The following is a 27,765-nucleotide window of genomic DNA, read 5'->3' as shown; positions in this document are numbered from 1 at the left end:
CTTCTGGTGCACTCTCCTACCAAAGCAGGTTCCTGAGTGATCTCGTGGTGGCCCAGGATTTAGAAACCAGTGATTTGAGCCATCGACAGAGAAGGAGGAAAGGAGGTCTGCTGAAAACTGTTGACCAGGGAGGAATTTTGTTGTGGACCAGCAAAAAAAATAATGTAAAGCAGGTGTTTCTGCAATTGTGAGGCATTTGTAAAGCCAATGTGTCCAACAAGTCTCCCACTCACATTCTGGTCCACGTGACATGGCAAGGTCTGACACAGAGGACCGCAAATAGAAAACATCTCTCTGTACTAGTTGGCGTGCACCAGGGCCTCCCTCCCCTCTGCTCTCTGCTTTTCTGTTTATTTAGGTGTGTGTCTTTGTTTCTGTTTTTACATTTAGCACGAGTGGAGAGGAAGTGGGATTTTGTAGGGCTTGGGAGGCTGGAGCTCACCACACTTTGGAGCATGGGCCTTTGTTTGTCCTCACCCTGCAGGTGCGAGTGTTCGCAGGCCAGACCCTCACTGGTATGAGCTGCCCCGGGCTCCAGGAGAGCTCCCTCTTCTGAGCCAGCCCATCTGAGCAGGCCTGTGGTGTGCAGAGGTGCAGGCACAGGCCATGCTGAGGCCAAGCTGCTCTCTTGGTCAGGAGTGGGAACTGGAAGCTGAGCAGAATCCTTTTTCTCCAGGTGATGGTACCAGGAGGAATGGATCAACCGTGGCATGCAAAGATACCTCAACAAACAGCAGGTGCTGTTTCGTGCAGGGTTGGGAATTTACTGGAAATGTAATTTGGGGAATACTTCAATGTAGTTGAATTTAGGCCAACTTGGAGAGGGGCAAGGAAGAAAGTTTTAAGGGTAAGTGCAGGGCTCTTTTCAGGACTCCCTTCCCCTCTGCAGCTATTTCCCTGCCCACACATGTATGCACAACACCAGGACCAACCATGGCTTGGGCTGAGCTGTATTTTAGGTACTTAACAGGTTTCAATCATGACCCTGCAACACCCAATCTCCAAAACAGAACCTCTTGCTCTTATTGACAGTAGTGCATTTCTAGCCCTTTTTAAAAAGAAGCTGATTCCGAGAGAAGCCACTGAACTTCCTGAGTGAGGTAAGGTCAGTTTAGGGCTGGATGAATTGCCTGGCAGGAAGGTTGTGTGGAAGTTTGGCTATCCCACCATGGCACAGCAGAAGGAGAACGCCCCAGCCCTGACTTCCAGTCCTCTTTTTAACCATGCTGGCTTGTTTACATTTGGGTGGTAGATGGGTGGAGCCATTACTCCAATTTTTTGGCTTATATCTGTCCATTTGGATGTCAATGTAAACTGATGTAATTAATAATCGTGGCCGCTATTGGAAATGATTCGTCTGCGCATTTTCCATAAATATTGGCTGGCTGGCTTCACCTGGCAGAGGCTGGGAATTGTCATGGCAGAGATGAAAGCCCAGAGAATATGGGGATTCGTAACTCCATGAGAGCTGTGGTGTTTTCCAGTCTAACAAGACTGTTGGATTTATTCATAAGCAGGGTGCTGGACTGGGATTCGGGGAGCAATAGAGAAAGTGCTGGTATTTCAAAGCAAGTTCTGGTTTAATCAGAAAGTGAATTTCTCATTACAATAAGCCCCAAACTAATGGGGGAACTTTTAAATGTTGGGGAAAAGTTGAAAAGTATCCAGGCTTTCTAATTAAGTAGCACTTCCCATTCCTACATCTCCAGCGTGGCAGCCTTTGCTCTTGCACACCGAGTAGCTCCAGTGGGCAGAACCACATGTAAAATGTAGCCGTGTTTGAACTTCAGGGCTGTTTATTCTACAAATGGGCTCCAATTCCAAATAACACTGATGCCAACCAGGTTTTTTCTCCCCAGGATTCAGGCATACAACACACTTTCCACTTTTGGATCTCATCATTCCATAACTCCAGAAATTGCAATATAAACCTTGGCTACTATGCACACTTCAACTTGAAAACACAGCAGTGATCTGGGATTTTAATTCAAGCAACTTTGAGAGTGGATTAGAAATAGGATCCAGATGCATCTCTAATAGTGAAAAGAAAAATTAGCAGAACATTGGAGCTGAAATGAACTCTGTCTCTCTTTCAGCTTTTTTCCTCCCTTTTGCTTTGTAAGAGAAATTACATAGACCTAAAGCACCATAATTAAATTGTCATTTGTTCCTTGCCTTGGTAGAAGCTCTGCCCAGCTGAGCACATCTCAATTTCCACCCTGGGCATTTACCTACAGCACGGGGCTGGGAGTGGGGGGCAGTTTCTTACTTGTTTTAAGAAATGAGGAATCAGAGGCATGCAGAGCCTGTCTGGTAGAGTCTTCAGCGAGCGAGTTGCCAGGCTCTGCAGGTTATACATCATTAGCACACAGAGTGTCCAGGAGAGCCCAAAGCTTGTGCAGGTGTGCTGGCAAAGCTCTCACCACTTCCCTCCCTCCTCCTCCCTCTCTGCCGCACTTGCAGCAAGCTGATACTTGAAACCCGATGTGGCAAAATCACAGAGAGCTCCTCTCGAGGCTGTCAGCTCCCAGCTCACCCAGCAGACGTGATGGTGAGAGGGCGCGTGGAGCCTGGAAGGGACTCGCTGGAAAAACAAAACCAGCGAGTCAAAAGCTTAGTGTGTTTTTCCATGAGTGTATGAAAAAAGTGTGAGTGTTTTTTTAAGCACTTTCAGATATTAGAAGTTTAGTGAATACAGAGACAGCTTCCTTTTTTTTTCCCCCTCTTTTTTCCCCTGCCCTTGAACTTTCAGAATGACTATAGGGAATACATCCCAGGCTGTTTTCAATGACCCATTCACGTGGTGGGATTCTTTCAGCTTTTCCCAAAAGAGAGTGAGCTTCACTTGACTTCTGATCTGGCATTAGCTGCCATTATTTGTGCATCCTACTCAGATAATCAATAAAAGTGGATGGCATCTGAAAATAATTATACACACAGCTCTTCTCCAGCTTCCAAGATGAAGACAGAAGCTGGGAAAGGAGCCTTTGCATATTCAGCACTTGTTAAAAGAATGAAATATAGTGCTGTGTGTTATTGTTGTATCCCAAACTGCAGCAGTTTCTTTTGACATTGCATAGCACTCTGGCCACAGGCACCTGAACACAAAGCTCATCAGCTTTCCCATCCTTTCTGACTTTGCTGGAAAAGTTGTGCTGTCTGCTCGTGTGGCATGCCAAAGGGCAGGAACTCCTGTTGGAAGAAGGATCTGGCTGGGTCAGTGCCCTCTTTTTTTTAAGGGGCACCAACACAGCTGCAGTTTTACAGCCAAATGTCCTGGCCCCAGGCCAGCGTGTGGTGACAAGTGAGTGGCTTGTGCAAGGCATGGTGTCTCTCTGTACCAGGGGATGAGCTCTTCTGGCCAAAATCCATGTTCAGCCCCCCAGCTAAAATGGCTCTGTCTCTACATGGCTCATGGCAAAGTCACCTTGAGATGTCGTCATCATCATCACCTTGGCCTGTCGTCACCTCAGGCTGTCACTGCCTACTGAAGAACCTGATTCAGGTTCTCCATCACCCGAGAGAGTCCTCCCAGCCAGGAAAGTAGTGAGTCATGTTGTATTAGAAGATATTTAATGTCTATTTTAGGAGGTTTGCAGCCTCAGCCTCCCTTCAGGTGGTGGCCAAGATGAACCATTGCTGTGAACATGAACATTCCCACTGCAGCCTCCCTGAGCAGCAGCAGCACTGGATGCCAACATGGGGCATCTGAGCCGAGCAGGTGGAAGGAGAAGGAGAGGCACAGATTTTGCCAGGACAGGCTGTAACTGCAGCGTAAGGCCGTGTCCTTTTCCCCTGCAGCCCTGGAGAAGCTTTGTGTAGCACTGTCACAGTGGGGACTAGATCCTGGCTGGGGTCCTGTTAAGTTTAATGGTCTTTCCATAGAGCCTGTTCATGGTCTCTGTTAAATACAGGAGGAGAGGTGGGGTGGAGCAAGGATCTGTCCCAGTGTGGCTGTTCCCACATGTTTCATTTAGACCTTTCTCTCCTGATCTGCAGAAGGAACGCCATGGCTATACAGCCTGGAAAATCCTGACCACTGGGGACATTCGGAGTCTGGCAGCTGCCTCCCCGGAAGGAGCTGAGGACATCAGGCAAGCAGCTGCTCCCAGCGGGTTTCCCAGGGCTGTTTCTGATATCTGGACAGCAGCAATTACAGGGGAGCAATTATTTTTGGCCATTACTCTGGGATCTCTGCTATCTCCTAATCTAGGCAGCAAGCAGAAGTGTTTGCTGATGGGCTGCTCCATTGTCCATCCCAGCTTTTCTCCATGGTGGTACATTGTTTGTGGTGCTGTCTAAATCCTCCTGCCAGCCCCAACAATACCTTGCACAACCCTGGCGTGTCGGGAGCTTCCAGGCTGGGAGAAACCCACCCCACTCAGCCCAGCTCTGTTTGTGGCAAAGTGTTTGTGCAGTGATTAACTCCTGCATGGACACAGACAGCCACAAATCTCCAGGTTGTCTCACAGCCTTTTCATTCAATTAAGTCTGTTGACTTAGTCTCATTTTGAGCAGTAACTGGATTTAGATAAGGCAGTGGAAGGCAAAACATCAATTGTGTGATTCCTGGCCCAGCCGGTATGTTGATCCGAAGGGAATGTTTGTGCGGGCGATAACGGAGGCAGTGCTGTGATTAGGACAAAGTTATTTGTGCAAAGACTTCCACAGAGTAAAAATGCTCTCTGTTAAGTGCAAGCACTGCCCTGAGGAAGCAGAGGGAGCTGCCTGCTTCCACAAACTCCTCTCTGCCTCACTCGGTGCATCTGCTGTGAGCACACAGTGATGGAGAGGTCCTGGTCAGTCTGAAAGGGGAATCGTGTTGGGGTCAGAACTGGGAGATCCCACTGGGTGAATGGGCTGTGCTGGAACCCAGCTCCCAGAGCCATAACTGCTGCAAGGTTCTACAGGGATGTAACCATTTGGGATCCAGCCAGTTACTCTTTGTCAGAAACAGACCAAAGTTATTCTGGGATAATTCCTCCCCACAACTGTAAGGTATGAGTTCACAGGCAGCTCCCTAGGCGCTTGATTTGCCCAACATCCCTGGGAAGGGGAGATGCAGATGACACAGCCTCAGCACCCACTGCTTCGAATACAGGTGGTCCAGGTGGAAGGACCCTCTGTCTACAATAACTGCTGTCTCACTGTATAAGCAAGAGGTAAGAAAGCTCTCTTATTTGCAGACAAACATTTTTGTGATGCACTCCTGTGTCTGCTACTGCTTTCAGGCTGTAATCAGAAAATATGTCAGGGAGACATCCATTGTTTGTCAAAAGCACATTTCTATGCATGGCTTTTTTGGTCACTTTGTTTTCTGGGTAGCTGTTAAGCTAATGGGAAGCATAGGGCATTCCTGACATCCTGCAAATCTTCAGCAAGGGCCACAGAAGAGTGCAGAAAAAGACAGTGAGAAGACATTCCTTCCTATCTTAGCTGAGGATAAGGTATGCCATTGGAACATGGCAAATGTATCACTGACTTTCTTGTTTTCTCATGCTGGAGAGAATTTCTTCCTTTGATTCTCGTTTGTGTCCTTCTGTGGCATAAAATCCATGATGTAAAGAGATTGTTCTAGCTGGCTGGACTGAGAACTGGCCGCTGAGAACTCCTGGTGGCCATTGAAAGTGAACAATAGATGTTTGGTGGTCCACAGACAATGGGCTGTGTGCAGACTCACTGAACCTGTTCCTCTGAACAGCATGGCTCACCACTGCAAGAACAGGGGAATGTGTTACTTGGGAAAAAATGATTTTTTTCCATTCCTCCCACCTGCTCACTTTCCTTTTGGGCCATGCAGCATTTCTCATAGAGGTGATGCTGGCAGCAATGTAAAGCCAGTGGTTTAGAGAGAAGTTCTGTGCCATGGGGCAGTGATGCTTCACATCCTTATTCCTGTGTGTTGTAGTGCCCTCAGAAACTCAGTGTTCCCATCAGTGACTCGGACCATGGAGTGCTCATGGCTCCCTTGCAGCAAGACACTGCAGGGGTGGTGGAGGGACCCCAGGCACTGTGGACTCTGTGCCCAGCACATGCCTCTGCCCTGGCACAGCGTGCAGCTCCTAGACTGTGTGTACACACACACAAACACTTAATTGTTGGCAACTTAACATATATTAAACATCTTCTGGTAACGATGAAAGATGGCATCCTCCCAGTTTTGCATGAGCTAATCGGCCCTTTGTGTGAAAGTGTAGGTGGGGACTCTTCTAACAATACAGAGTTGGTTAGCTCATCATCTTGGCTTTAGGGACATTCTGATGTGCCCATCCTGCTTTCAGAGCCATGAATAATCCAGCTTTGCTGCTGTGAAAAAAAAGAGAGAGTGTAGTTTCAGGCTTGGTACTCAAGCCTGTTTCTCAGTCCAGGGGATGAACAGGGATTCACCTGTTATTCACTGGTATCACTCTTCAGTCTTCAGCAGAAATACTGCTCTTGGTATCAGAAATGATACCTATCAGCATAATTGCTATTTTTCAGCCATCAGTTGGAATAACACCCTTGAGGATTAGGCAAGCATGATTCACTATCAAAATGAGAGGATCATCCACAGAAGTCTGTGCTGCTCACAGTTCACTTAAACCTCTTTTAACTGTCTGGATGGTGGAGTAGTAGGTTAAACCAACAAAACAGGCTGGAAGACTTTGGGAGGAAGATTGGTCTTAAATGTTCTTAAATGTTCATGAACACAGTTCAGAAATAACCTGAGGTGAAAAAAAGGAAGTGCATAATAAAAATACACATAAGGAATCAGGTCAAGGTCCTGGCACTATGCCAGGGGAGCTGGTAGGGGACAAGCTCCAGTCTAAGTCTACCATGTGATGCTGTGGCCAGACAGATACTTGGTGCTGGAAGTGATATTAAGAGCACCCTGTGTGTGGAGGTCATCGTGGTGCTGGAGAGGCCCAGGCTCAGACCCACACTCCAGACTTCAAATAAAGATGTAAACTTAAGGGGAAGTCTGGAGCAGGGCAACAGGACTGATAAGAGGTTTCACAAAACACCACCTGTAAGGAATTATTCTTTAAATTGGATTTGTTTAGTCTAGAAAAGACTGAGGACAGCTGTGAGAGGCTTCACTTGAAAAGACAGTAGCTGAAAGGGGTCTGGTAAACGAGTGCAGTGGTCATAGGTCTATTTGCATGGGGGAGGACAAGAGCAGGTGAGAATTTAGGAAAGCTATTGCCTTAAAGAGCTGGTGATGCAGAGATCTCCATCTCTGGGACTTTCTAAGAGTTTAAACTGATATGTCCCATGAGTGGCATAGGCACAGAATAACATAGAAGGGTTTCCCCACACCTACATGATTTGTTTAAATCCTTTCTGTGGGATTTGTTGTTTTCTTGGCAGTAGTAGAAGGAATTTTGGACTCAAGTTTGGTTGCTGACATGGAAAACATGCTGAGAGGTGGGTATGTTTGCACAGAAAATGTTGATAAGACAGGAAAAATGATATCGTCATCAGAAACAAGAGCAAAAAGTTTTAGAAGTTCTGCTTCAAAGAAGTATATTTAAGGAAAACTGCTCCTGTGGCAAAACATCTTTCATTAAACAAAAGATTTAGCTGGAAAAATTTGCAATGAGCTCTGCAGATCAGCAGCCCAGCACAATCCCAAGATATCTAAGTGTAGTTACTGATCCTAGAAATGGTTCTTTTTGCCATTTGGGATTAAGACAACACCTCTGTTTGCAATGGGAAGGTGAGGACAGAGATTTTCAGGGCAGCCAGAGAGGAGCTTCACCTGTGAAAAAGGCCATGGAAGAGTAAGGATTGAGAAAGACAGTGCAAGAAGTGCCAGGTTAGGAGGGCAGTGGTATCTCTCAGAGAGCCAAGGAAAGATTGTGGTTCAGGGAAGAGACAGAAACCCAGGGCTCAGCAACTGCTGGTTCTCACACAGCCTGCACTTCTGTGTGCTCAGCCCAGGAAACTGCTGAGTGGGATGTGAAGCTGCCATATGTTGCTGCAGATGCTCCAAGTGTGTGTGCTCCCCTTATGGATTTATGCTTTATACCCAGTTTTGAAATTGGGTCAAACTATTCCAGAGCTCCAAGAGGAAACTCCTGAGAATTTACAGACCTGAGATGCTGTGATAATGGACAGCAACTTTACTTTCCCCTTATTGAGGGTAGACAGAGGGGAGTGCAACAGGAGATCCACACCAAAGACAAGGTAGACACCTCTACCTGGCTGTCAGATTTCACACCAGCAAATTGGAAGAAAATTAAAAATTGAAAGTCAGATCTGGTCCTTACTCTGGGAATGCAAAGAGGCCTGAAAGGCTCCTACATAGATATATGTGCCTGGCATAAAACCACCACAGAAACTCCTGGTTTCACTGGTTTTGCCATGCCTTTAGTAGGAATATGTCAACTGAATATGAAGGAATGAGATGTTATTGTTAGGATAGTCTTGAGTTGGTGTAACTTCCCTTAAGAGGAGGGTGCAGTGTTCAGCTCTGACCACTGCAGCTCAACAGCTGCCCTCCCAAACATGCCAGGCTGCAGGCTCACACCTTAAATCAACAGTGCTGCAGGTGTGGGAGACAGTGGAGCTTCAGTTCTTGAAAGTGGTGTGCTTTATTCCTCTAAAGCAGATTTTCCTCCAAAGCCCCAGGGAGATTTGTATCCTGAGATACCATCCCTCTGTCAGGCATGGAGGATTAGCTGCCACCATCATCACTGCTCTTAGCTTTAATTTCCAGCACAAATAGTCCCAATCCCCTCTGGAGTGGGGGCACTGTGAGACAGACAGGTTGCCTCTTAATGCAAAGCTAACTGTGTTTACTCTATTACTCAATTCCCAATTACAAGCCTTATCTCACAGGAGCTTGGGATGGCTCTATAGTTTCAGAAACTTCATGGTAAAAGGGGCATTTTTTAAATACAGTGTTTTCCAGAAAGACTATCTTTAAAATATAGTGCAGTTCAAATCCTCTGCTTCCTTTAATTCTATTTTCAGGTTGGGTTTTTTTCGAATTAGGTTTAGCAATATGCATGAGATGTTAGATTAAAGGGACAAGGCTTGGGTTTTCTGTGTCTGTACAGAAATAGCTGTTCCCTGGGTGGGCCAGGTGAAGCTGAGCAGAATTATTGTCCCTTGACTTCCCCAGCCTTCTGGGTGGAGGAGGCAGGGATGGGACTGGCTGCCTGCAGGAAAGTCTGGCCAAAGGCACTGGACCACATCCTTTGTGGAGGTAAATCAACATTGTCTGGGTGGTGCTTCTGGAACCATGACTATTTCCATCAGGATCAGGCCTTTTCCATATGGTGAGGAAGTGGTAAAGATCACAAAGGGGCAATAATTGCAAGAATCTATGGGGTTTTCCTATGTAGGTCTAAAGAATGAAAGTATGGCTCTTTCCCTTTAAGAGGACTTGCTGAGCCGATATGAACATGAGCACAAATGCCCAGAGGAAGAGAAGTGTTGGTGTGAAGACATAGCCCCAAAAGGCAAAATGTCTGGATTTTATTTGCAGCTCTGCCACCAACTTCCTGGATGATTGTGGCCAAGTGAACCAGGTCTGTCGTTCCAGCAGCCCCTGTGCCCTCTCTGCACAAGTTTTGTGTTCACTCAGGGCTTTGCACAAAAGTCCAGCAAATGCAAAACTGCAGAGAGCCATGTGCTGTCCTGCTTTATCCAGGAAAATGGGATGAGTTTGTGAAGCCACTGGATCCCTGAGAGCAGGGATTGGATCCAGAAATGTGGGAGAGTGTCAGAGCAAAGCCCACCTTGCCCAGTGGCCCATTGATGGCAGATGATGCCCAAGGAAGAAAACAAAGTCAAGGTGAGCAGAGCTGGACTTCCAGAGTTGGGAGTGGTTCGTGTGAACTCAGCAATCCTCAAAGGATTTCTAAACCCAGGAGCATGAGTAGTCCAGGATGAGCTCTCAGGGCACCTTGGGATTTTTAGCTTCCTTGGAGCAGGACTCATTTCTTCAGCTCTACATCAGACCTGCTGGGTCACACAGGGCTTTTGTGGCTGCTGCAAAGAGCAGCCTTCCCATGGCTGTGTCAGCTCTCACAAGGAAGTGATGCTGCCTGCCAGGGAATTGAGGCTAAACGCACTGCTGTTTCCTCATGCTTTGGAAGGGAATAGAAGTCTGGAGAGAGTTGTTGTGGTGTACAGGAACTTTGCCAGTATAATGTCCTGTAATAACACCTAGTCTTCCTTCAGGTCATTCAGTTACCTATTTTTTAGTAGTCTTGCTCATGACAAATAGATCTTGAGTTTAGAGATGCCCTCCTTTTTCCTTCCTTTTTCCTGACTTGCTACATATATTTGGGATGTTTTCTTCTTTTTTTTTTTATGGCAGTGCATCCAAATATCCCTATTTAGGTGTCATCTTCCAAATCTGTCTTCCAATGAGCCACTACCAGATAACAACACATTTGTGCTCTGTCTCCATGTCTCAGTAGGAACTAAAGCATGAGGAAATATTCTGAAGGGCACTGCAGATGATGAAACTGGATTTAGAATAAGGAAATATCTGTCTGCTCTCAGAGATAGTCTCACATCTGCTCTGTCTGTGCCCCATACCCGAGCTGCACCCTGAAAGCCACAGAGCTGAGTTAGGTGGGGTGCCTTGTGGTGGGGTTCGTACGTCTGGGCTCAGGATGGTGGGAATGTGGCTACATTCCACCTGGAGATGGCTGCTGTCCAGCTGGCTGGGAAGGGGGCTGGATGGACAGGCAGCTGTTCGCCTCGGCCAGCATGGACATGCCCAAATTCTCCTCATGTGCTACTGGAGGGTATTCAGATATTCCAGTGATGAGGGCAGTCTGAGAACCTGTTTAGACCAGAACATGGGTTTCAGTGGCAATTTTCTCGCTGATTAATTGGGTGACTTTGTGCAAGTCTCAGCTTGCCATTGCCCTATCCAATAAATGGGAATAGCAGCATTTGTAAAACACTTTGTAAAACACTTTGAGGTCTATGGATAATCCTCCTCCTTTTTCCCACCCATCATTATGGGACCAAGTGGAATCTTACGACACATTGAGTTTCTGTGGTCTGGCATTTGCCAAGCAGCTGAGAATGACTCTTTGGCTGGAGTTTGCAACGTCTGGGACTGCCACGTGACGTGTCATGGCAGCTCCTCCTGGAAACCAGGTCACCACTCACCTGAGAGTGCTTGAGATGTGCAGAGGAGCTGCAGTGGGCACCAGGAGGATACAGACCCCGGGGCATCCTGTAGCCACACACATCAACAATCCATCAATAACCCACAGCACTTTGTGGTTCAAAGCTCTGCAAATACCTAAGAGTGGAAAACTCCAAACAAGAGAAGATTCCTCTTGACCACCACACTGCTCTGTTATCCTGGTGAGCAGCAGGCAGACCTGGACAAAGATCTTCACTGGGCATGTGGAGATGTTCTCATAACATGATGTTCAACAGTTGGAATTCAAAGACCTTGTGCTGTTGTGCACTACTGATATTTTAGGACACAGCTACTTCTTTCCCTGATTGTCCTTGGAATCACAGAGTAGATTGGGTTGGGTTGGAAGGGGCCCTAAAGATCATCTGGTTCCAACACCACCCCTGCCATGAGCAGGGATGTCACCCACTAGATCAGGTTGGTCAGGACCCATCCAGCCTGGCCTTGTCCAGAGAATTTCTCCTATGCTGGAATGCAAATCCATTCTTAAATCTCATCCCAAGCAGGTACCAACAGGATGTGCTGCTGAAGTTACACTATTTCTTGCAATGGCTTGAAAGAAAACCTAAATGATTGCAAGTAAACCTTGAAGAAGGGAGGGAATAGCTAAGAAGTCAGATTGCTGCTACACAGAGATCTTCCCAAAGAACATTGCAAGGCTGGAGGAGCCTTGAAGAGCCAGGAAACCAGCAGAGATGGGTATCAGGTGGCAATGAGCTTACAGGAGAGAGGCTTGAAGAGAAGCTTGATCACAATCTCACAGGAGGAAGGGAAATGAGGCAGATGTATCCAGACATCTTCTGGCTGAAACTTGAAGGTGAACATTTTTTATTTTTTGTGGTGGTGGGGATCAGGAGCAGTAGCTTCCTGCAGAGTAATGCCCCAAGGCTCCTGTAGTCCCTGAGTGGCATGGGGCAAGTGTTTGCAAAAATAGGCTGTAGTAGTAAGAGGAATGAGCTGGAGGTGTGTGGTGGCCTTTGCCATGAACAGGAGCAGATGAGGGGATCCTCCTGAGTCCTGCAGTTCAGGATCCAATGATTTTGATTTCTTCTGCCGCAGCAGCATTAAAGCCAACTTGATCTTCTCATACCATCAAGTGCTGAGCCCCACCAGTGGGGGTTAAAGCTTTTGAGATGGAATAGTGCTTCAAGGCTCAACTCCAAACACCATCAGTTACCTGGGCCAGCTTGAGCTGCCCCTTCTCTTCTCCTTTGCCTCCACTGTTTCATTACAGGATGACAGCATCAGAATTACCTGGCGCTCTCATCTCTCCCTTAAATCAGAAAGAATCCCAAACAAACAGGTAACATACCAAGAGCCCATGAGTGAGTGAGTGCACATGAAAGGCTGCAATTTCCCAGAGCAGCACCCAGGGTCTGCTTCCTGGACCAGGGCTCTGAGAGACTCAGCACCTGGCTGGGCTGGACCCAATAGCTCTGTGTTTCATGAGTCCTATCAGGTATCATCTGTCCATACACAAGCTGTGCTTTACTTATAAAGTAAATTGCATTACATGGGCTATAAAGTACAATTTCAAAGCAGACCCACCTTAAAAACATTTTGTTTAATAAAATAACTTAATTAGAAGAGAGCTTCTGGCTGATGTGGTTGAGGCTGTGATAATTTTTCCTTCTCAAATCATTTTCTCTGTTTATTATACTTAATTATAGTGTAATTATGTATCCATCCTCTAGGCAAATTATGCAATCAGAAAATGTGAGTGGTTCATTTGCCACTGCTGTTGGGACCAGTGTTTACATCCCCAGTACAAAATATGAGCATAATTCCTATTATTTATAATATTACATATGTACATATATATAAAAGAAGTTTCACACAGGATGAAGAATTGGTGTAAATATTTTATTGGCACTCATTTTTGCATCATCCACTCAATTCGTTTGTGGCCTACTAATAATGGAGACACCCAAAGCTCAGGTAAGTAAAATCTTTACCATGAATTTTCTCAAACACAAGTACATGACTGAGGAATGTGGAAGTTGCACAGCTGAGCTTTAATTTTGGTAGGATGGTTATTATTACTTTTAAGACCTGTTTTTGCATTTCACTTCCTGATGTTCCAGGATTTAGCACAACAAGAGAGAAAGGAACTCCACAATATCCAGTTGTGGAGTTGTGTTCACATCATGGGTTCAGACTAACCTATTTTTAGCCATGTGCTTCACGAACTTTCTAACCATGGCAGCCCTGACTTTAGCAGAGTGAGCTGTTTGTTCTTCCTTGTTTCCCCTGATGGGAGTTGACAGATCATGTTTGAACATACCAAAACGTGAAGTCAAGTGTCCAAATCTTGAAAACCCTCCTGAGATGGATGTTTTCTCCTTCTTTGGCCAGCTCTCAGAGTTAATACAAACTGAATTCCCACTTGGCAATTTCAGCTTCTCTCTCTCTGCTTATTTTGCAGGATGAAGCCACTCTCACCAGCAGAGCAGATGGGGGAGGTGACACATCTACTGCTGGAGCTCAGCCCCCCATGTTTGTTACAGCTGGCAGAGGTGAGACATCCACCTCACCATCCCACCCAGAGAAGGAAAAAGGTAATTCCTGATCATCCTCACCAGCTCTGCAGCTGCCTCATAGCCTCAAACAGCCTTTCCCTCTCCCCCAAAATGCAACCGCTGCCCCATTCCTCCCTCTCCCTGAGAGGAGAACTGTCAGTTGTGGTCTCTGAGGGAAAGGCAGTGCCCCAGCCAGCCTGGAATAAAGCTGGAGAATCAAAGCCCAGATCCAGGCAGATACTTTGTGGTAACCTAAGATGCCATGAACATCTGGGGAGATTTTTCAAAGGAGCCAGTGAATCCTCCTGGGCAGGGGCTGTTGCTCCATCCTGAGTCGCTGGGGAGCTGCATTCACACCCACACAGGGGCCAAAGAGCCCAAACAGGGTGCAAACAGCCACTGCCCCAGTGCTGCCTGTGGCAGCGGATGGGACACAGCATGTGGGATGCCACATGCCAGTAGCCCCGGCGTGGAGCAGCAGCAGCTCCATGGAGAGCTGAGGAGCACAGGACAGGAGCTGACTCAGTCCATGGCAAGGAGGATCTCCCAGCACAGGGTGAGATGGAGCAGCAGCTACGTAAGGTGTTGTTGTTTTTTCCTGATGTTATCCCCGTTTTCCCAGGTCCCAGGTTCAGACAGCCGTCTGCCATGGGCAGACAGCGAGACTGTGAGCTGGCACTGCTGCCATGAGCAAAGGGACAGGGCCATGGAGTGCTGGGCCCTGCCAGCCTCTTCCCACAGCGATCTTGCATGGGCAAAGGGTGCTCTGGCTCTGGCACCCTGCCAGAGGAGGATTTGTCCATTACAGTCTCACTTGCTTTTGGGGTGTGGCCTGAAAAAGGGAGTGTTGGAGTATTTGTAGGGGGTTTTCCGCATTTTGTTATGAAACCCTTGGGTTTTCCATGCCTTGAATTTGGGAGCACATACCTTAGCAAGCAATTTTACAGGTGCTTGGCTCCAAGGTGATGCTTCCCACCTGTTGGTTTGTAAATGCTCTGGAATGAGTGGTGTATTTAACTATTTCTAAGCAATGGGGAGGCTGTGGTGCAGTTTACCTGAGGTCAGGCAGAACTCTGAAGGAAGGGCTTGGAGCAGGAGTCAGATTGCCAAGTCCCCAGCTGCCAGGCACAAGTGGGGCTCCTCCATCCTTTCTGTCCTTTTCTGGCTTTGTTTCCCCTTGTATTCCTAGGGGGGAAATGAAAGAGGGGGAAATTAAATGCAGATTATAAACTCCAGCATCTGTGCTAGGGGAATCTGCAACCAAATGCAAGTGGATGAATTTGATCCAGTACTGGCCACTGATTCTTAAAGAACTTCTTGTCTCAGAGGGAACTGGTTCAGAAACCAGCCAGGAGCTGAGACTCCAGAGCTGTGAGTGAGGACGAGGGCCACCCTTCCTAACTGAGGTTTGATCAGTTCAATGCCAGTTATTGGGAAGCCTGGCCTATTTTTTACCTTGGAGCCCCCCTGGAAGCTCAGCCCCTGAAATGTGAGCCTCACAGTGTCCAGGGGAGCCTCACAGTGTCCAGGGCCTCACAGTGTCCAGGGGAGCACTGCACCCATATCTGAGCTGTCGTGAGCTAAAGCCAGCAGAAGGAGCTTTCCATTCACACCTTCTGCATTCATGTCAGCATGCCATAATGACATGAGGCTGCAGATGGATGCAGAGCAGGAAGAATATTTGGACATATTAGGCAATGAGGATTGGTCCATTCAGCTCACACAGCTCCAGCTGAGAGATCACAAGGCGGCAAAGGACCAAACTGAAAGCTTCTCATAAATAGAAGCAAAATGGGCTTTGCCCAGGTTTATTGAACATTTTATTTAAACCACCAGCTCCTGTCCCAGTCTGCATAACCCCACACCATGGCCTTTAAATTGCTAGCAGAATGACCCCATTTTCATTGGTTTCAGAGTCTTTCTCAGAGTTTCCACCTTTCCTCTCTGGGGAAGGGCTGAACAGCAGACATCCAACTAAAATCCTGTGTCAACAGATGAAGGTAAAACACACTTTTCAGTCAGCTATGGGATGTGTTTCCCAAAAGCTCTGGTATCTCTGGTCCTCTCTACTTTGTCTGTGAAGCTATTACTTTGCCTGATAGAAGGGAGCAATGCTCGACCATCTGGTAGCAACACCACCATAATTTAGGTTGCTTCACTCACTCTCCCATCAGCAACAGGAACAGAACTTCCTTCATTTCCCTTGATCTCTCAGCCCTGTGCTAGAAAGACAAAGCCAGAAGGACTGTGGGGGAGTGAACTGTACCCTGAACTGGCTTTTTGAGTTTTGAGGGACATCTCTGATTGTGAGTGAGATTCCTTCACAATTAGGACATTTCCCATGGGCACAGGGATAAAGAACTCAGTAACCCCAGTTGGGAGAAGACACTGGGTACTGTCCTATGTGCAAATGCCACTTTCACCTCCAGCAAAACCTGGGGACTGGGATCACATCACGTGGGCATCGTGCCTGGGGAATCACCACTGAGGTCAATGTCACCAAACAGCACCACACACATACACACACACACACACACACACACATCCAGCATGATTGTGAGGGAGGTGCTGAGCTCACTCATGTCCAGTGTGGAAAGACCTCCATCAGAGACCAAGCCACTTCTTCATCCCCATTGTTTGTTCTCTTAGAAACCTGAACCAGGGAAACTACTATTTGCTGCAATTCCTCTACATCAACAGGAATATCCAGGCCTGTACTCCTGTTTATCCACTCTTTGCAAGTGTAGTCAGACAGTGAAGGCCTGGATGCTGGAGTTTATGGCTTCAATCAGTGGGATTATTCATGAGCTGAGAGATAACCATGTGCTTTTATGCTTGGCTGGAGCAGCATCTCAAGCTGACAGCTGGGAGTCAAGAGCTCTGAGTCACCGGGTCCCTCCTCTCTCTCCTTCCTGTGGGACCAGTCTGCCCGTGTCTGCTTCCCTGCCTGCCGTATAAGGAGGGTGCCAATCGCTTTTATCTGATGGCTGCTCTCAAAGGGCCCTGAAGGCTCTTCTGGCCTGATGAAAATTCAGTAGAAGCTGGACTAGCGTGGAAAGATGGGAGGACATTTAACTAATGAAAGCGCTGGGGCTCAGGAAGGCAATTACATCCTTTCTTTCTCCTGCCATTCCCAAACCGGCTACTGGTGATTGCTGCAAAATCTTCCAGGGGCAGAGAGGAGTGGGAGGCCATGTAAAGGGTGAGACGAGGCCCTTGGAGCTTAGGGGAGGCTCTGTGGCGTGGTGGTTGGGGTGACCAGCACAGCAGCTTCCCAGCAGCAGTTACACCTTAAAAGAGGCTCCTTTCAACTAAAAACTTGATCCTTCAATCCTCTGCTTCACCTATGCACTTTATAAAACAAAAACAGGCACAAAAACTAGAGACAAGGAGAGGTACATGGGCCAAATGCAAGTATTTTATGCCCCAATTTACAGTAAGTCCCCAGACAGCTTTTCACATTTAGCATGTACCTCTCTAAATACAGATTATTTTCAATATAGACCCCATCCCCTGCCCTGCAGTTCCTGTGCAGTGTTGGTCAGTACTGCAGGGGGTCTCTCTCCCTGTCGACCTGTGCAGGACCCACTCAGTGCTGAGCTTTAGGAGAGACAAGCAGTGTGAGGTGCAAAGGGCTGACTGGATCGAGGGCTGATGGTGCCTTTTCCTGGTCCAGTTGTCCCCTTGCCACCATTCCTGGGAGGAGAAGTTATTCCTGCAGCCCTGCTTCAGTGCACCCCTGGTTTTGGGGGAAGCTGCCTTTGGCATATGCCTGTAAGATGGGCTGTTCTACTCCTCCCTGTTGTTAGCAAGTCAAATAGGAGAGTGTGAGAAACCCTGCGTAGCTACAGCTGCTGTGCCCAGGAGAGAGTGAGGCAGAGGAGCTGTGGGCATCATTCCAGCTGCCCCAGCATCAGTAAATACAATTGCTCTCACTTTCCATTGATAGACATCAAAAAGCAATTAAGGATCAAGCTCTTCAAATTGATAGGTCTCCTGAATTTGAAACATTTTTCATTATTTGGCTGGTATCACTGCCTAGATTAGATTATTTTTTTAAAGGGAAGATTAAAATAAACAGTATTTATGGTTTAATTATTTGAATGACTAAGAAGCTACAGCTTTATTTTTACTTCACAGAGGAGCAGGAGATGTTTTTAATGATATGTTTTACTCACATAGGACCTTTCATCCAAGAATCTCACACTGCTTTTCAAATAATTAATTAATGCTGGTACCTCTCCATGAGACAGTTATTATCTCTGATGTTACTGATGGGTAAGCAAAGGCACAAAGACGTCAAGGCACAAACTGTTTTCCAAATATTAATTAACTAATTCTCAGCACTCTGTGAGACTGTTAATATCTCTGCCACTACCACTGGGTAAACTAAGGCACAAATCTGGAGTAACTCACCCGAGGCCATGCAGGTGAGTCAGGAGCAGCACTGAGAATAGCAATGTGCGGGCTCTGAGCTCATTGTTTCCAGCAAGTCCTGCCCCGTATTCCTGACGATGGGCAGCACATTCCCTAGTGTGAAGCACAGCTGAAACCAGCTGCTTTGTGAAAATATCTCCTCTGCTCTGTCTCCATCCATTGGAGAGCATGTTTGCCCACATCAATCTGCAGTTCCTTTTGAACTTGTTGTGGCTGGTGGAAGCTGGAGGAGCAGTGTTTGGTTTGAAGGCCCTGGGGAGCTCTGAGATGGTGTGGGGCTGTCCAGCAGCACATAGCACTTCTCAAGCTCATCCCCGTGCCAGCCTGTGTGCCACGCTCGGGCCAGCACAGCCTCGGGCTGAGCCAGGCACAGGGTGCCACGTGCAGGGCCCCAGGTGCAATAAGCTGAGCTGCTGAACCTGTGTGTGTGTCCTGCCCCATTTAGCCACCTGCTCCTTTGGCACATGGCAGTGGGGTATCTGTAAGGGAATGTGCCAGGGAATGTGGAGGAACTCAGTGGCCAAACCCACCTTGTCCCTTGCACAGTCCATCAGCTCAGGCTTGGTGGGTGTTTATCCCACGGGGCAAGAGCTTTTGTCCTCCTCAGGAGGAAGAGGAAAGGGCAGGAAGCTGGAGGCACTCTCTGCCCCCACGAAGGGTCCACCCGTAGGATTCTCTGCACAGGCACCTGAACCCTCACCACAAGCACATCCCAGCTGAGCTATTTCAAACATGGGCTTGGCCCCATCAAATGCAGTCTCATTTCCACATGAAAGGGCTGGAGAAATATGAAGCCAGCTCATCTGTATTGATAAAAATTCGGCATTACTTTCCCTCAGTTATCTAAGCTTTCTGTGTACATTAATCACAAGGCAAAAGCCTGGAAGATGGGGTGCATCTCAGCTGTCTTTCTGGGGGTGGGGTTTTTTTTTGTTTTGTCCGTTTTTTTGCCTCAACTTCCTTTGTCCAGTTGCAGTCTGCTGGAGCCTGATTGCTCTCTCCCCTGCAGTTTGGACGCCTCACTCTTGGAGCTCCAGCTCTGATGCAAGCGCTGGTGTGCCAAGTTTGCCAAAGCTGGCACGAGCAGCCCGTGCCCGTCTAGACACAGCCTAACTGTGGCACTAATGCCAGGCTTCCACAGGCTGAGCTTGGCATTCCTCAGAGCTCTGCCCACGGTCAGCACTTTGATCTTTATCCTTGAAAACCACAGCCATTGACAAAGGTAAGATGAATTTCTGACTTTGAAAGACTTTGATGGCATTCCCCTGTTTTGGTTTGCATTTTGGGTTGTTTTTTTGTTTTGTTTTGTTTTGAGTTTTTTTTGGTTTTTTTGTTTTGTTTTGTTTTGTTTTTTTGCTTCTCCTTTGCTCTTCCAGCTGAACTTCATCATAAAGCTTCTGATTACAGCTGCAGCTCCAGGACCAGAGAGAGGTCATGCTGTCTTGCTTTCTGCTGGTTTAAAATCTGAAGGGGAAACCCTGGGACACTTGTGAGACAGTCTGCCAGTGAGTGAAATGTAAACCGTAATGGGAATCGGAGATAGAGGCCCCTCAGGATCTGCTCTTGTACCTTCTTTAGAAAAACAAACCAAAACAAAACAGTCCTGAATAAGGCCAAGTGTCAAGAGCAGGAGAGAATGAGAACTGTTTGGTGTTAGATTTCTAGCTGGAAATCTGCAGCCTGCCAAGCACTGCTATTTGCCTCCATGTATCACTGGCTGAGCTGAGGCAAGGGCCTTCTGTCACTTTGTACAGCAGTGCTGTAAGAGTGCCCTGCCTGGAGGCGCTCCTCAAGACGTAAACATGGTGAGCAAATCCAGTGTTGCTGCTCCTTCTTCTCAGTGGGAAGGGTCACACCTGAATTCACTGAAGGGCTCCAGGTGCCTTCATGGCAGTGATCCCATCAAGGCTGTCAAAGAAGACAAAGATGGCATCTCTGCTGGCAAGCTGTTGGGCCCAAACGTGGTGGCTGTGCTGTCACACACAGCTGGACAGCGGTGCCTCGTGTGTGCAGCCATTTCTGACACTTTTCCCTGCTCTGAGTTGCAGGGTTTGGCTCTCTGAGGGGAGGTGCTGCACATCCCTGAGCAGCTCTCTCTGCTGGAGAAAAAGTCAGCAGCTTTGAGCCAGACTTTTCTCTTTGTAAGGTCATAAAAGCCAATTGTGAGATGTCATATCCCTTTGAATTTACTGGAGGAAGCATTTTATATGTGGGACCTTCAGTGAGGTACTTCCACCAACCTGGATGAATTTCAGTGGAAGCAAAGAAAGGGGGTCCTTCCACTGGGCCTGGAATGAGAGCAGGGGTTGCAAGAACTGGAGGTTAAATACCATGGACAGTACAAAAGGGGGAGGCTTTAATTAAGGGAGATGGAATAAACAATGTTTATTGGCATATCTGTAAAAATCTTCAGGGACTGGGAGTGAAACCCAGGTTTGCTGAAGTCAATGGGATTTTTGCCCCAGATGGCCAGGTGGGCGCAGCTCTCTCCCTAAACACCTGCATGGAAAAGTCCAGAGACCTTAAGGCGTGGCAGAGACTGGAAGCACCTACAGGGATGGCCAATCCCAAAGGCAGAACATCCCAGAGCAGATTTTGGGAGTCCAGCTCCTGGTGAGGAGAGCCCATTTGCCAAAATGCACTTTGTTAAACAAACAAGTGAAAAGCAGCTCTGCCTTCAAGGTGACTGGCTCCCAGCTGGAGCTGGCTGAAAACTTTCATCTTATCATATATAAATATAACATATACACACACATAGTTGGCAAGGAAAAACCTTATCTAGGTGGTATGTCTGTCTGAGATAGAAGGATGTTTACATTTTATGTGTATAAACTCACATAGATACATTCCTAATATCTACAAATTTTTTATTTTCCTGAACCCTTCACCAGTTGATTCACAGATGCCAAATGTTGAGACAATATATTAAATAGAAATGTTGACAGTTTCCCATGGAGAGTTTTCTGCAGCCTTGAAGAAGCTCTACTCAACATTTGTTTTGAGATTCAAAGGAATTTGATTAACATTTTGCTGTTGCCCATTACTGAGTACTCTGAGTTGAGCTGGGACCAGAGGAGCACTGGATGAGTAAAGCTCTTCTCTTATTTACAGCCTTGTCGAAACAATGAAGTAGCAGGAATCTCCTTGGAGAGCAATGGATCACAGCACTTGTCAAGATCATTTCCAAATCAAAGGTGACTTCCAAGGAGCAGCAAGGGTATAATTTTGGAGCCAGTCAAGCCAATGGCAAAAATCCCAATTTCTGCACAGTACTGTTAATGGAGTCTCTGAAATTTTGGAGCTTCATGTATTATATATTATATACTATAGATTATATTGTGGCTAAAAAGGCCTGCCCAAATTCAGCATCTGTGAGCCTTACAGAGGTATGACCCTAAAAAGGAGTGATGAAAAAGGTCAGCCTAGTTTAAAAACAAATACCACATTTCTAATGAGGCCAAAGGGAGAATGAAGAATTCAGTACTTAATATACTGACACCTGCCACTTGCAAAATATCTCCACCACTAGAAACAAATATCTGGGAAAGTTTGGAAAAGTTTGGTCACTCACTTGTTCCTCCTTTGTTTCCATTTCAGTCACTGCTCCATCTGTCCAGTGACAGCACTGACATTGCTTAATGTCACAAAGTGAAGCTGCCACAGTTACTCCATGTGCTGCTCCCAGGTGAGAAGGCAACAGGAACAGCTATAATTCTTACAAAACAAAACAAGGCAAAAGAATGTTTGCTAATGTTTTTGGATATAGTTGTTAGGTCCCAGGCACAGGGATTAGTCAGAGTACCCATAAATATCACTGTCACTGAAACTCTGATTTCCAAGTTCTTGGCTCCCAACACCCGCCAGCTTTGAAACCCAGCTGAGCTCTGGCTGCTGCACTGGGAAAACCAATCCCAAGAACTGGGATTTGCCCGGCTCTTGGTCCCCACCAGACCATTTCAGGAGGGAAAGCAAGAGACACATCCATGTGGTGCATCTCCCAGTAGGAAAATGCCCCCACTGTAAATCGTGCAGGTGACCCCTCGAGCTCCATTCCCAACATCACAGCTTCCAGTGGCATCAGTGGAAGGGATCAGCCCCAGGGTGACAGAGCAGATGTGGAGCCTGGCAAAGCACCCAGGCCAAGTGTCACAAGTGCTCAGGTCAGTCTTCTCTCTTATCTGCACGTCTCTGCTGGGAACCAGAGTCCTGGTGCTAATAAATATGGCAGTTCTGACTGTCATTTAAGAAAATTCAGTTTCCTAGAGAAACCTCAGACAAAAGAGCCAACCCAAGATATGTATCACTTCACACTACATTAATGCAAACAAAAACATTGCACGCTGCAATAAATCCATTATGGAGTCTTACCAGAACAAACTGATATTCCCATGGGGCCAATTTCAAGCTGGAAGGATTTGGGTTGGTTTTTGCTATTAATATTCTTTTGTAATGGAGAAGGCATTTCTCAATTGAATGAAAAACTTTGCCTCCAAAAATGTCCTGTTTCATTGAAAGATTTAGAGGTTTCAACAATAAAAAAACGAACACCAGCAATTCAATGATTGCCTGAGTGAGAGATTTCTTCAGTGTTCCCCCTCTCTCCATCACCTCAAAAAAGTCAAAAAGTAAAATATTAACTGAAAGAACCAAATCCATCCATGTCATCAACGTTTTTCATTGGGGAGAGCCACAGTCCCCGGCTACCTCCATCATTTACTTTGCAGTAATGATATGTTTATGTGTTAACCCCAGAATTAGCTTGGCTGAGCCAGGAATGCCCACAAGGAGTCTCTGAGGGACAGATTTGTACCTGCAGAGCAGGACTGGGAGCAGTCACACACAGGCACAGGCAGGGCCAGCCCAAGAGAGAGAGTGCCCTGGATTTGCAGAAGCAGAGCTCAGCAAAGCTGAATGGCACCATTTAGGCCTGAAAGGAGAGCCCAAGTGCCAGCCAGCACAAGGAGATAAGGAGCACCCTGGAGAAGGGCACAAAGGTGGCACTGATGAGCAGCGCTTGGCTTTGCTCCCACAGGGGTCACAGCTGGGTCCTCTATTAAATTTTTCTCAACACAGCAGTATTGAGAATTATACCAAGTTACTCATTAGTATTTGACGGTCCTGGCATCAGCAAAGACAGTCAAAGGCTCTGTTATCTGTGTTTATAAGCTGGAGAATTTGGCTCTGAGGAGACAAAGGTTCAGCAGAGCATGTGGGGAGTATCACTCATGTAAGTAAAGTGGTACCTTTGTCTCTCTGAAGGTGCATCCTGGGTTTAGCTACAAGAGCCTCCATCTGGAAATACCAGTGACTGGTAAAAATGTGTCTATTCTGAATTTTAAAAAAATTATCTATTATACTAGAAACTATTTCCATTTCATTAGCAGTATCCTTTTGGAGCTGAGGCTCCTGAGTGCAGCATTCAGGTTTGTCACACTAAATCATCAGTGTGGCAAAGCTGCTCCCAGTCATTGCTCTGTTTATTTTCAGTGTCCCATCCTATCAGCTCAAATTGAGTTGGGAAGAGGTAAAGCAAAGACAACAGGCAGTTTTTAAGGTTGCACCAAGTAGAAGGTAAGAAAATATAATAAATTTTATTTCATGCCTTCTTGCCAATTGCTAGAAATGTGCAGTCCATATGAATGCATATAACAAGGAGGGAATGTTGGGAAAACCAATAAAGATTTTGTGGTCTTAACTATAATGAATGTAGTTTGATATAGAGTCTGTTTTTCACTGCATGGCAAAATGAATCATAAAATACTGGACCTTGAAACTCCTGCATTTTTTAACAATAGCCTGGGGACAGTTTACAGTGTAATGAATTGTAATTAACCCACCTTCAAAATCTTTTATGAGTATTTTGCCAATTAGCTTCGCATGCTTGCTAATGACTCATGGCCAGCGCATGTCTTTACAGAGCAGGGTTTACAGCACACACCAGCCCGGGAAGGCAGCACAGGGACTCGGCATGGGGAGGGACATGCAGGTAAGACCCAACCCGTGCTAGCAACATTCACATTTCTGCACTCAAAGAGCCTCTGCTGCTCTCCCAGCCCCAAAATAACTGCAATAATGTATAGCGACGTCAAAAGGCTTTGGTTTCCGAAGGATTGCGAGGAATGCGAAGGGCTGAGTCCTGACATCTGTTGTTACTTAGTACTAACATATATAATGCTGCTAATTGCTGAGCCATCTTTGTTTTCCTTACTTAGCACTAGGGTTAGAATTATTTTATTTTTGTGGTTCATGGCTTCCTGCCACTTGCAACACAAAGTCCACTCTAAAGAAAATAAAACAACTACCAGGCTGCCTACTAACAGTGTGTGGAGGGCTGGGGCTGCCTCTTCCCCCTCTTCTGTTTCAGGTTGTGTTTTGGTTACTTTTGGGTTTTTTTTTACAATTAAGGTAAGAAGAGACAGCAGAGCTGGGACCTGACCAGTGTCACAGCAAAAGGCCACATGGGCCAGTATCCCATCTCCCAGTATCCATCTCCCAGTATCCATCTCCCAGTACCCATCTCCCACCATAGCCAGGAGGTGATGCAGGCAGAGCAGAATCCATCCCTCCCCTGCTGTACCCTCCTTGCTCCAGGCAGTCCGTGGTTTATGGACTTCCCGAGGCAGAGGCTGCCTCCAGACCAGTGTGTTTTAACAGCCACCCATGGATCCATCCTCCTCAAATGTTTTTGATCCCTTTCTCAAGCCATTTATAACTTTTGGCCTCCGCAACATCCTGTGGCAATGAGTTCCACAATTTAATTATGCTTTGTACGAAAAAGTACTTCCTTCTTTTGGTTTAAACCTTCTTGTGTGACAGCACCACCAGGTCCCTCTAATTCTTAGGAGAACCAGTGAACAGCCAGCTCCTATTGGCTTCTTTCTGTGTCAGTCATGATGTGACAGGCCTTTACTAAACCTCCTGCTTCTGTCACCCCTGTCCAGCCTGCAGGCTCCTCATCTGCTTATTTTTCCATCTTTGTGGAAGCTGTTGCCCATCTCTCCTCATGTTGAATGCTTTCCTTCCTGTGCTTTCCAGTTCAGCCCAACTCTCCTGGAGTTCCATGGCCAGAAAACTCTAGCATGGAGATGCAGTTTCACTGAGGAGTGTTGTAATGATGTTTTCTGATTTGTTCCTGCCTCTTTGCCAGGTCATTCCTAACATGATTGTTGTCTCTTCTGATGGATTTTAAATGATATTTGCAGAGCTCTCTTTGCTCAGTGTTATTTTTAGGGCTCTGTGTGTGGAAGTACAGTGAGGGTGAGTGTTGTGCACGTGCTCTGCCTGTGTTGACCCTGCCCTGCATCAGCCATTTCACTGCCCAGCACCAGGGACCCTTTCAGCCATACTTTGTGGCCACATTTGCATCATCTGCAGAATTTCTCTTCTCTCTGTTCATCCTTTTACCAGACTATTTATTGTTTATGAATATGTATGAAGACTATCAAATTAGTATTTCAACAACAGCTCAGTTCTAAGTAACGCATGGAACCTCTCTCACACAAAGACGTGTGGCAGACACCAGCCAAGGCCTTGAGGGGACCCACCAGTGACCTCAGTGACTGTGAAGGTTCAGAGATTTATACCCATCCTCCAAAAAGGAGCTTTTAACCCCTTATAGCTGCAGGAAAGAACTTTCTTTTGTCATCTCCTATCATGAAGCCTTGTTGCGGACAGTTTTTAGGGATTTATGTTTATTGGCACAAGTCTCTGAACTCCTCTGAGCATGTTATTAATATTGAGTGGGTAAGCAGGAGAAATCAGTGATAAGAAGGCCCATCTGGTGTGTCAAGTATTTCATTCCCCAGTCAGGGATGTGTCATTTGTTGGTTTATTATGTTTAATAACTCGCAGTCTGTCCCTGTTGGCTGTGCAGACCATGGGCACAGGTTGGCAAGAAAGACTCAGCTCCACCAGGTACAGAATCCCTCCTGTTTACAGGTGACCTGCACACCTTTGGCACTGAACTCCTGAAGTTCACCAGCCAAACCCCCAGAATGTGTCCTGAATGCCCAATTGCAGGAGAGCTGAGAGGTGGGCTTGGCTTGGGGTGCTGCTGGAAAATACCCAGTGCTGCTCTCAGATCCCTCCTGTCATGGAATTCTCAGCTGCACTGGAAGTGAGCTCACCTGAAACTGCCCTGCTTGCACACTCTGGCTGAAGAGATTTTTCCCTTTGCCAGTTCTCCTGGAGGCTTATCCCTCATGGCAGTGTGAAACCCCACAGGGCAGTTAGCATTGCCAGGCCATTTCCTTATGTCACTAAATGTCACCTCTGCTCTGTTACCCCATGTCATTCTCACTTCCCCGTCAGTCTGCTGCCCCAGGGTTTGGCAGGAAGGGCCAAACTTGTGATAAACTTCACCTCAGCTTGTGCCTCATCCTTGAAAGCCCTGTGTTTGGGAAGCATCGCTGAGCGCTGTGACCCTGCCCTGGCTCTGTTGTGGTGCCATGTGGAGTTATCAGGAGTTTCTGAGTGTTCCCTCTCTGGGTGTTGCTCCGTGCACCACTCTGCACCTGCAGAACCTGTTTGCTGGACATGCAGATAATCCACTGCAGAATTGTATCACAAACATGACCCTGGTGCTTGCAGAGAGCCTCAGTGGAAGGGGAGCCAAGATTTACTGCAGGAATTGTACAGTTCTTGTTGTGACTCTTCAGAGTTGAGCACCATGCTTGGACCACAACTTTTTCCAAAGAAAAACTACAATATCTGCATATTTCCAACCACACTGATCCTGCTGTAGTGACCTCAGTTGCAATCCCAAATCTTCAACCTGATTTTCCTCTTCTTAGTTCAGCAGGAGCTTTTCCTGTACTGTGCAGGACTGGACCATCTGTGTACATCCAGGTCATGGAAAAATATTATTTCTGTACTAAATGAGATCAGTGTGTCCCCAGTGTAGAGGGACTGCATTTACAGCCCCAACCACTTCCATACACTTCCACTTTTCCTCACAGGGTCCTAATCCTGAATCAGGGAATGATGGCATTAAATTCAATCAGGGCAGGGTTATTGTATGTGTTATTTTAGCTGATCTAACATGTCACAAAAATGTGTTGAATCTCTTTTATTTTAAGAGCAAAATAAAACATCTGGTTATGTAATCAGTGGGAATCACTAGACACCTACACAGGAGAGCTGCAAGCATGGAAATACTCAGATACATATTTGAAGTAACACCACAGTTTTTTTGGGTGGGATTCTTTGCCCTGCTGCACTATGTCTGGACAAATAATTTGGATGTTGACCACTCAGGTAATGTAATCCAAAATCCTGTTGCCCATGTTGCAAACAGAAGAGGAGGAGAGAACATTTCATTCCTGTCTCAGGCGGAGCAGAGCACAGCTGTGGTGTTTCATGGCAGGCAACAGCACTGCTGTAACCCAGCAGAGCACTGGTGGGGGGTGTGAACTGAAATTATTGCTCTTCTGCCAAAGAGCTGAGGCAGAATGAGTTCTTTTTTACTTTTTTTTTTCCCCTCCTCATTGACTCCAAAGCATAAAAGCAATCAGTGTTCCTGCAATGCAGTAGGAACTGCATGTGACATCAGCACCCTGCCATGCTGGAGCTGTTATTTCTGTGCACAGAGAGGGAAGTCTAACGTGGCTGGGTGGGAAGGGATGGAGGTGCAGGGGCTTCCAGACTGTCCAG

At 46.7% G+C, this 27,765-nt stretch overlaps 1 protein-coding gene across 2 annotated transcripts in view; it reads right to left on the bottom strand.

Annotated features, from left to right (window-relative positions):
- Nucleotides 1-27,765, bottom strand: part of BMP2 (bone morphogenetic protein 2) — a 256,010-nt gene that overhangs the window by 3,721 nt on the left and 224,524 nt on the right. The window contains exon 8 of one of the 2 annotated variants that reach the window (XM_063152820.1): nucleotides 14,733-14,862. In XM_063152820.1, the coding sequence (XP_063008890.1) occupies nucleotides 14,739-14,862 (124 nt within the window). In that variant the 3' untranslated portion in view covers nucleotides 14,733-14,738. Of the gene's footprint in view, nucleotides 1-13,052; nucleotides 14,863-27,765 lie in introns of those variants that run through there. The other variant, XM_063152821.1, reaches the window with a different exon arrangement.

The sequence above is a fragment of the Melospiza melodia genome, chromosome 3 (assembly GCF_035770615.1).
Source record: "Melospiza melodia melodia isolate bMelMel2 chromosome 3, bMelMel2.pri, whole genome shotgun sequence".
Taxonomy (NCBI): domain Eukaryota; kingdom Metazoa; phylum Chordata; class Aves; order Passeriformes; family Passerellidae; genus Melospiza; species Melospiza melodia.
Note: the sequence above shows the minus strand (reverse complement) of the source record. Positions and strands in the feature narration are given on the sequence as shown.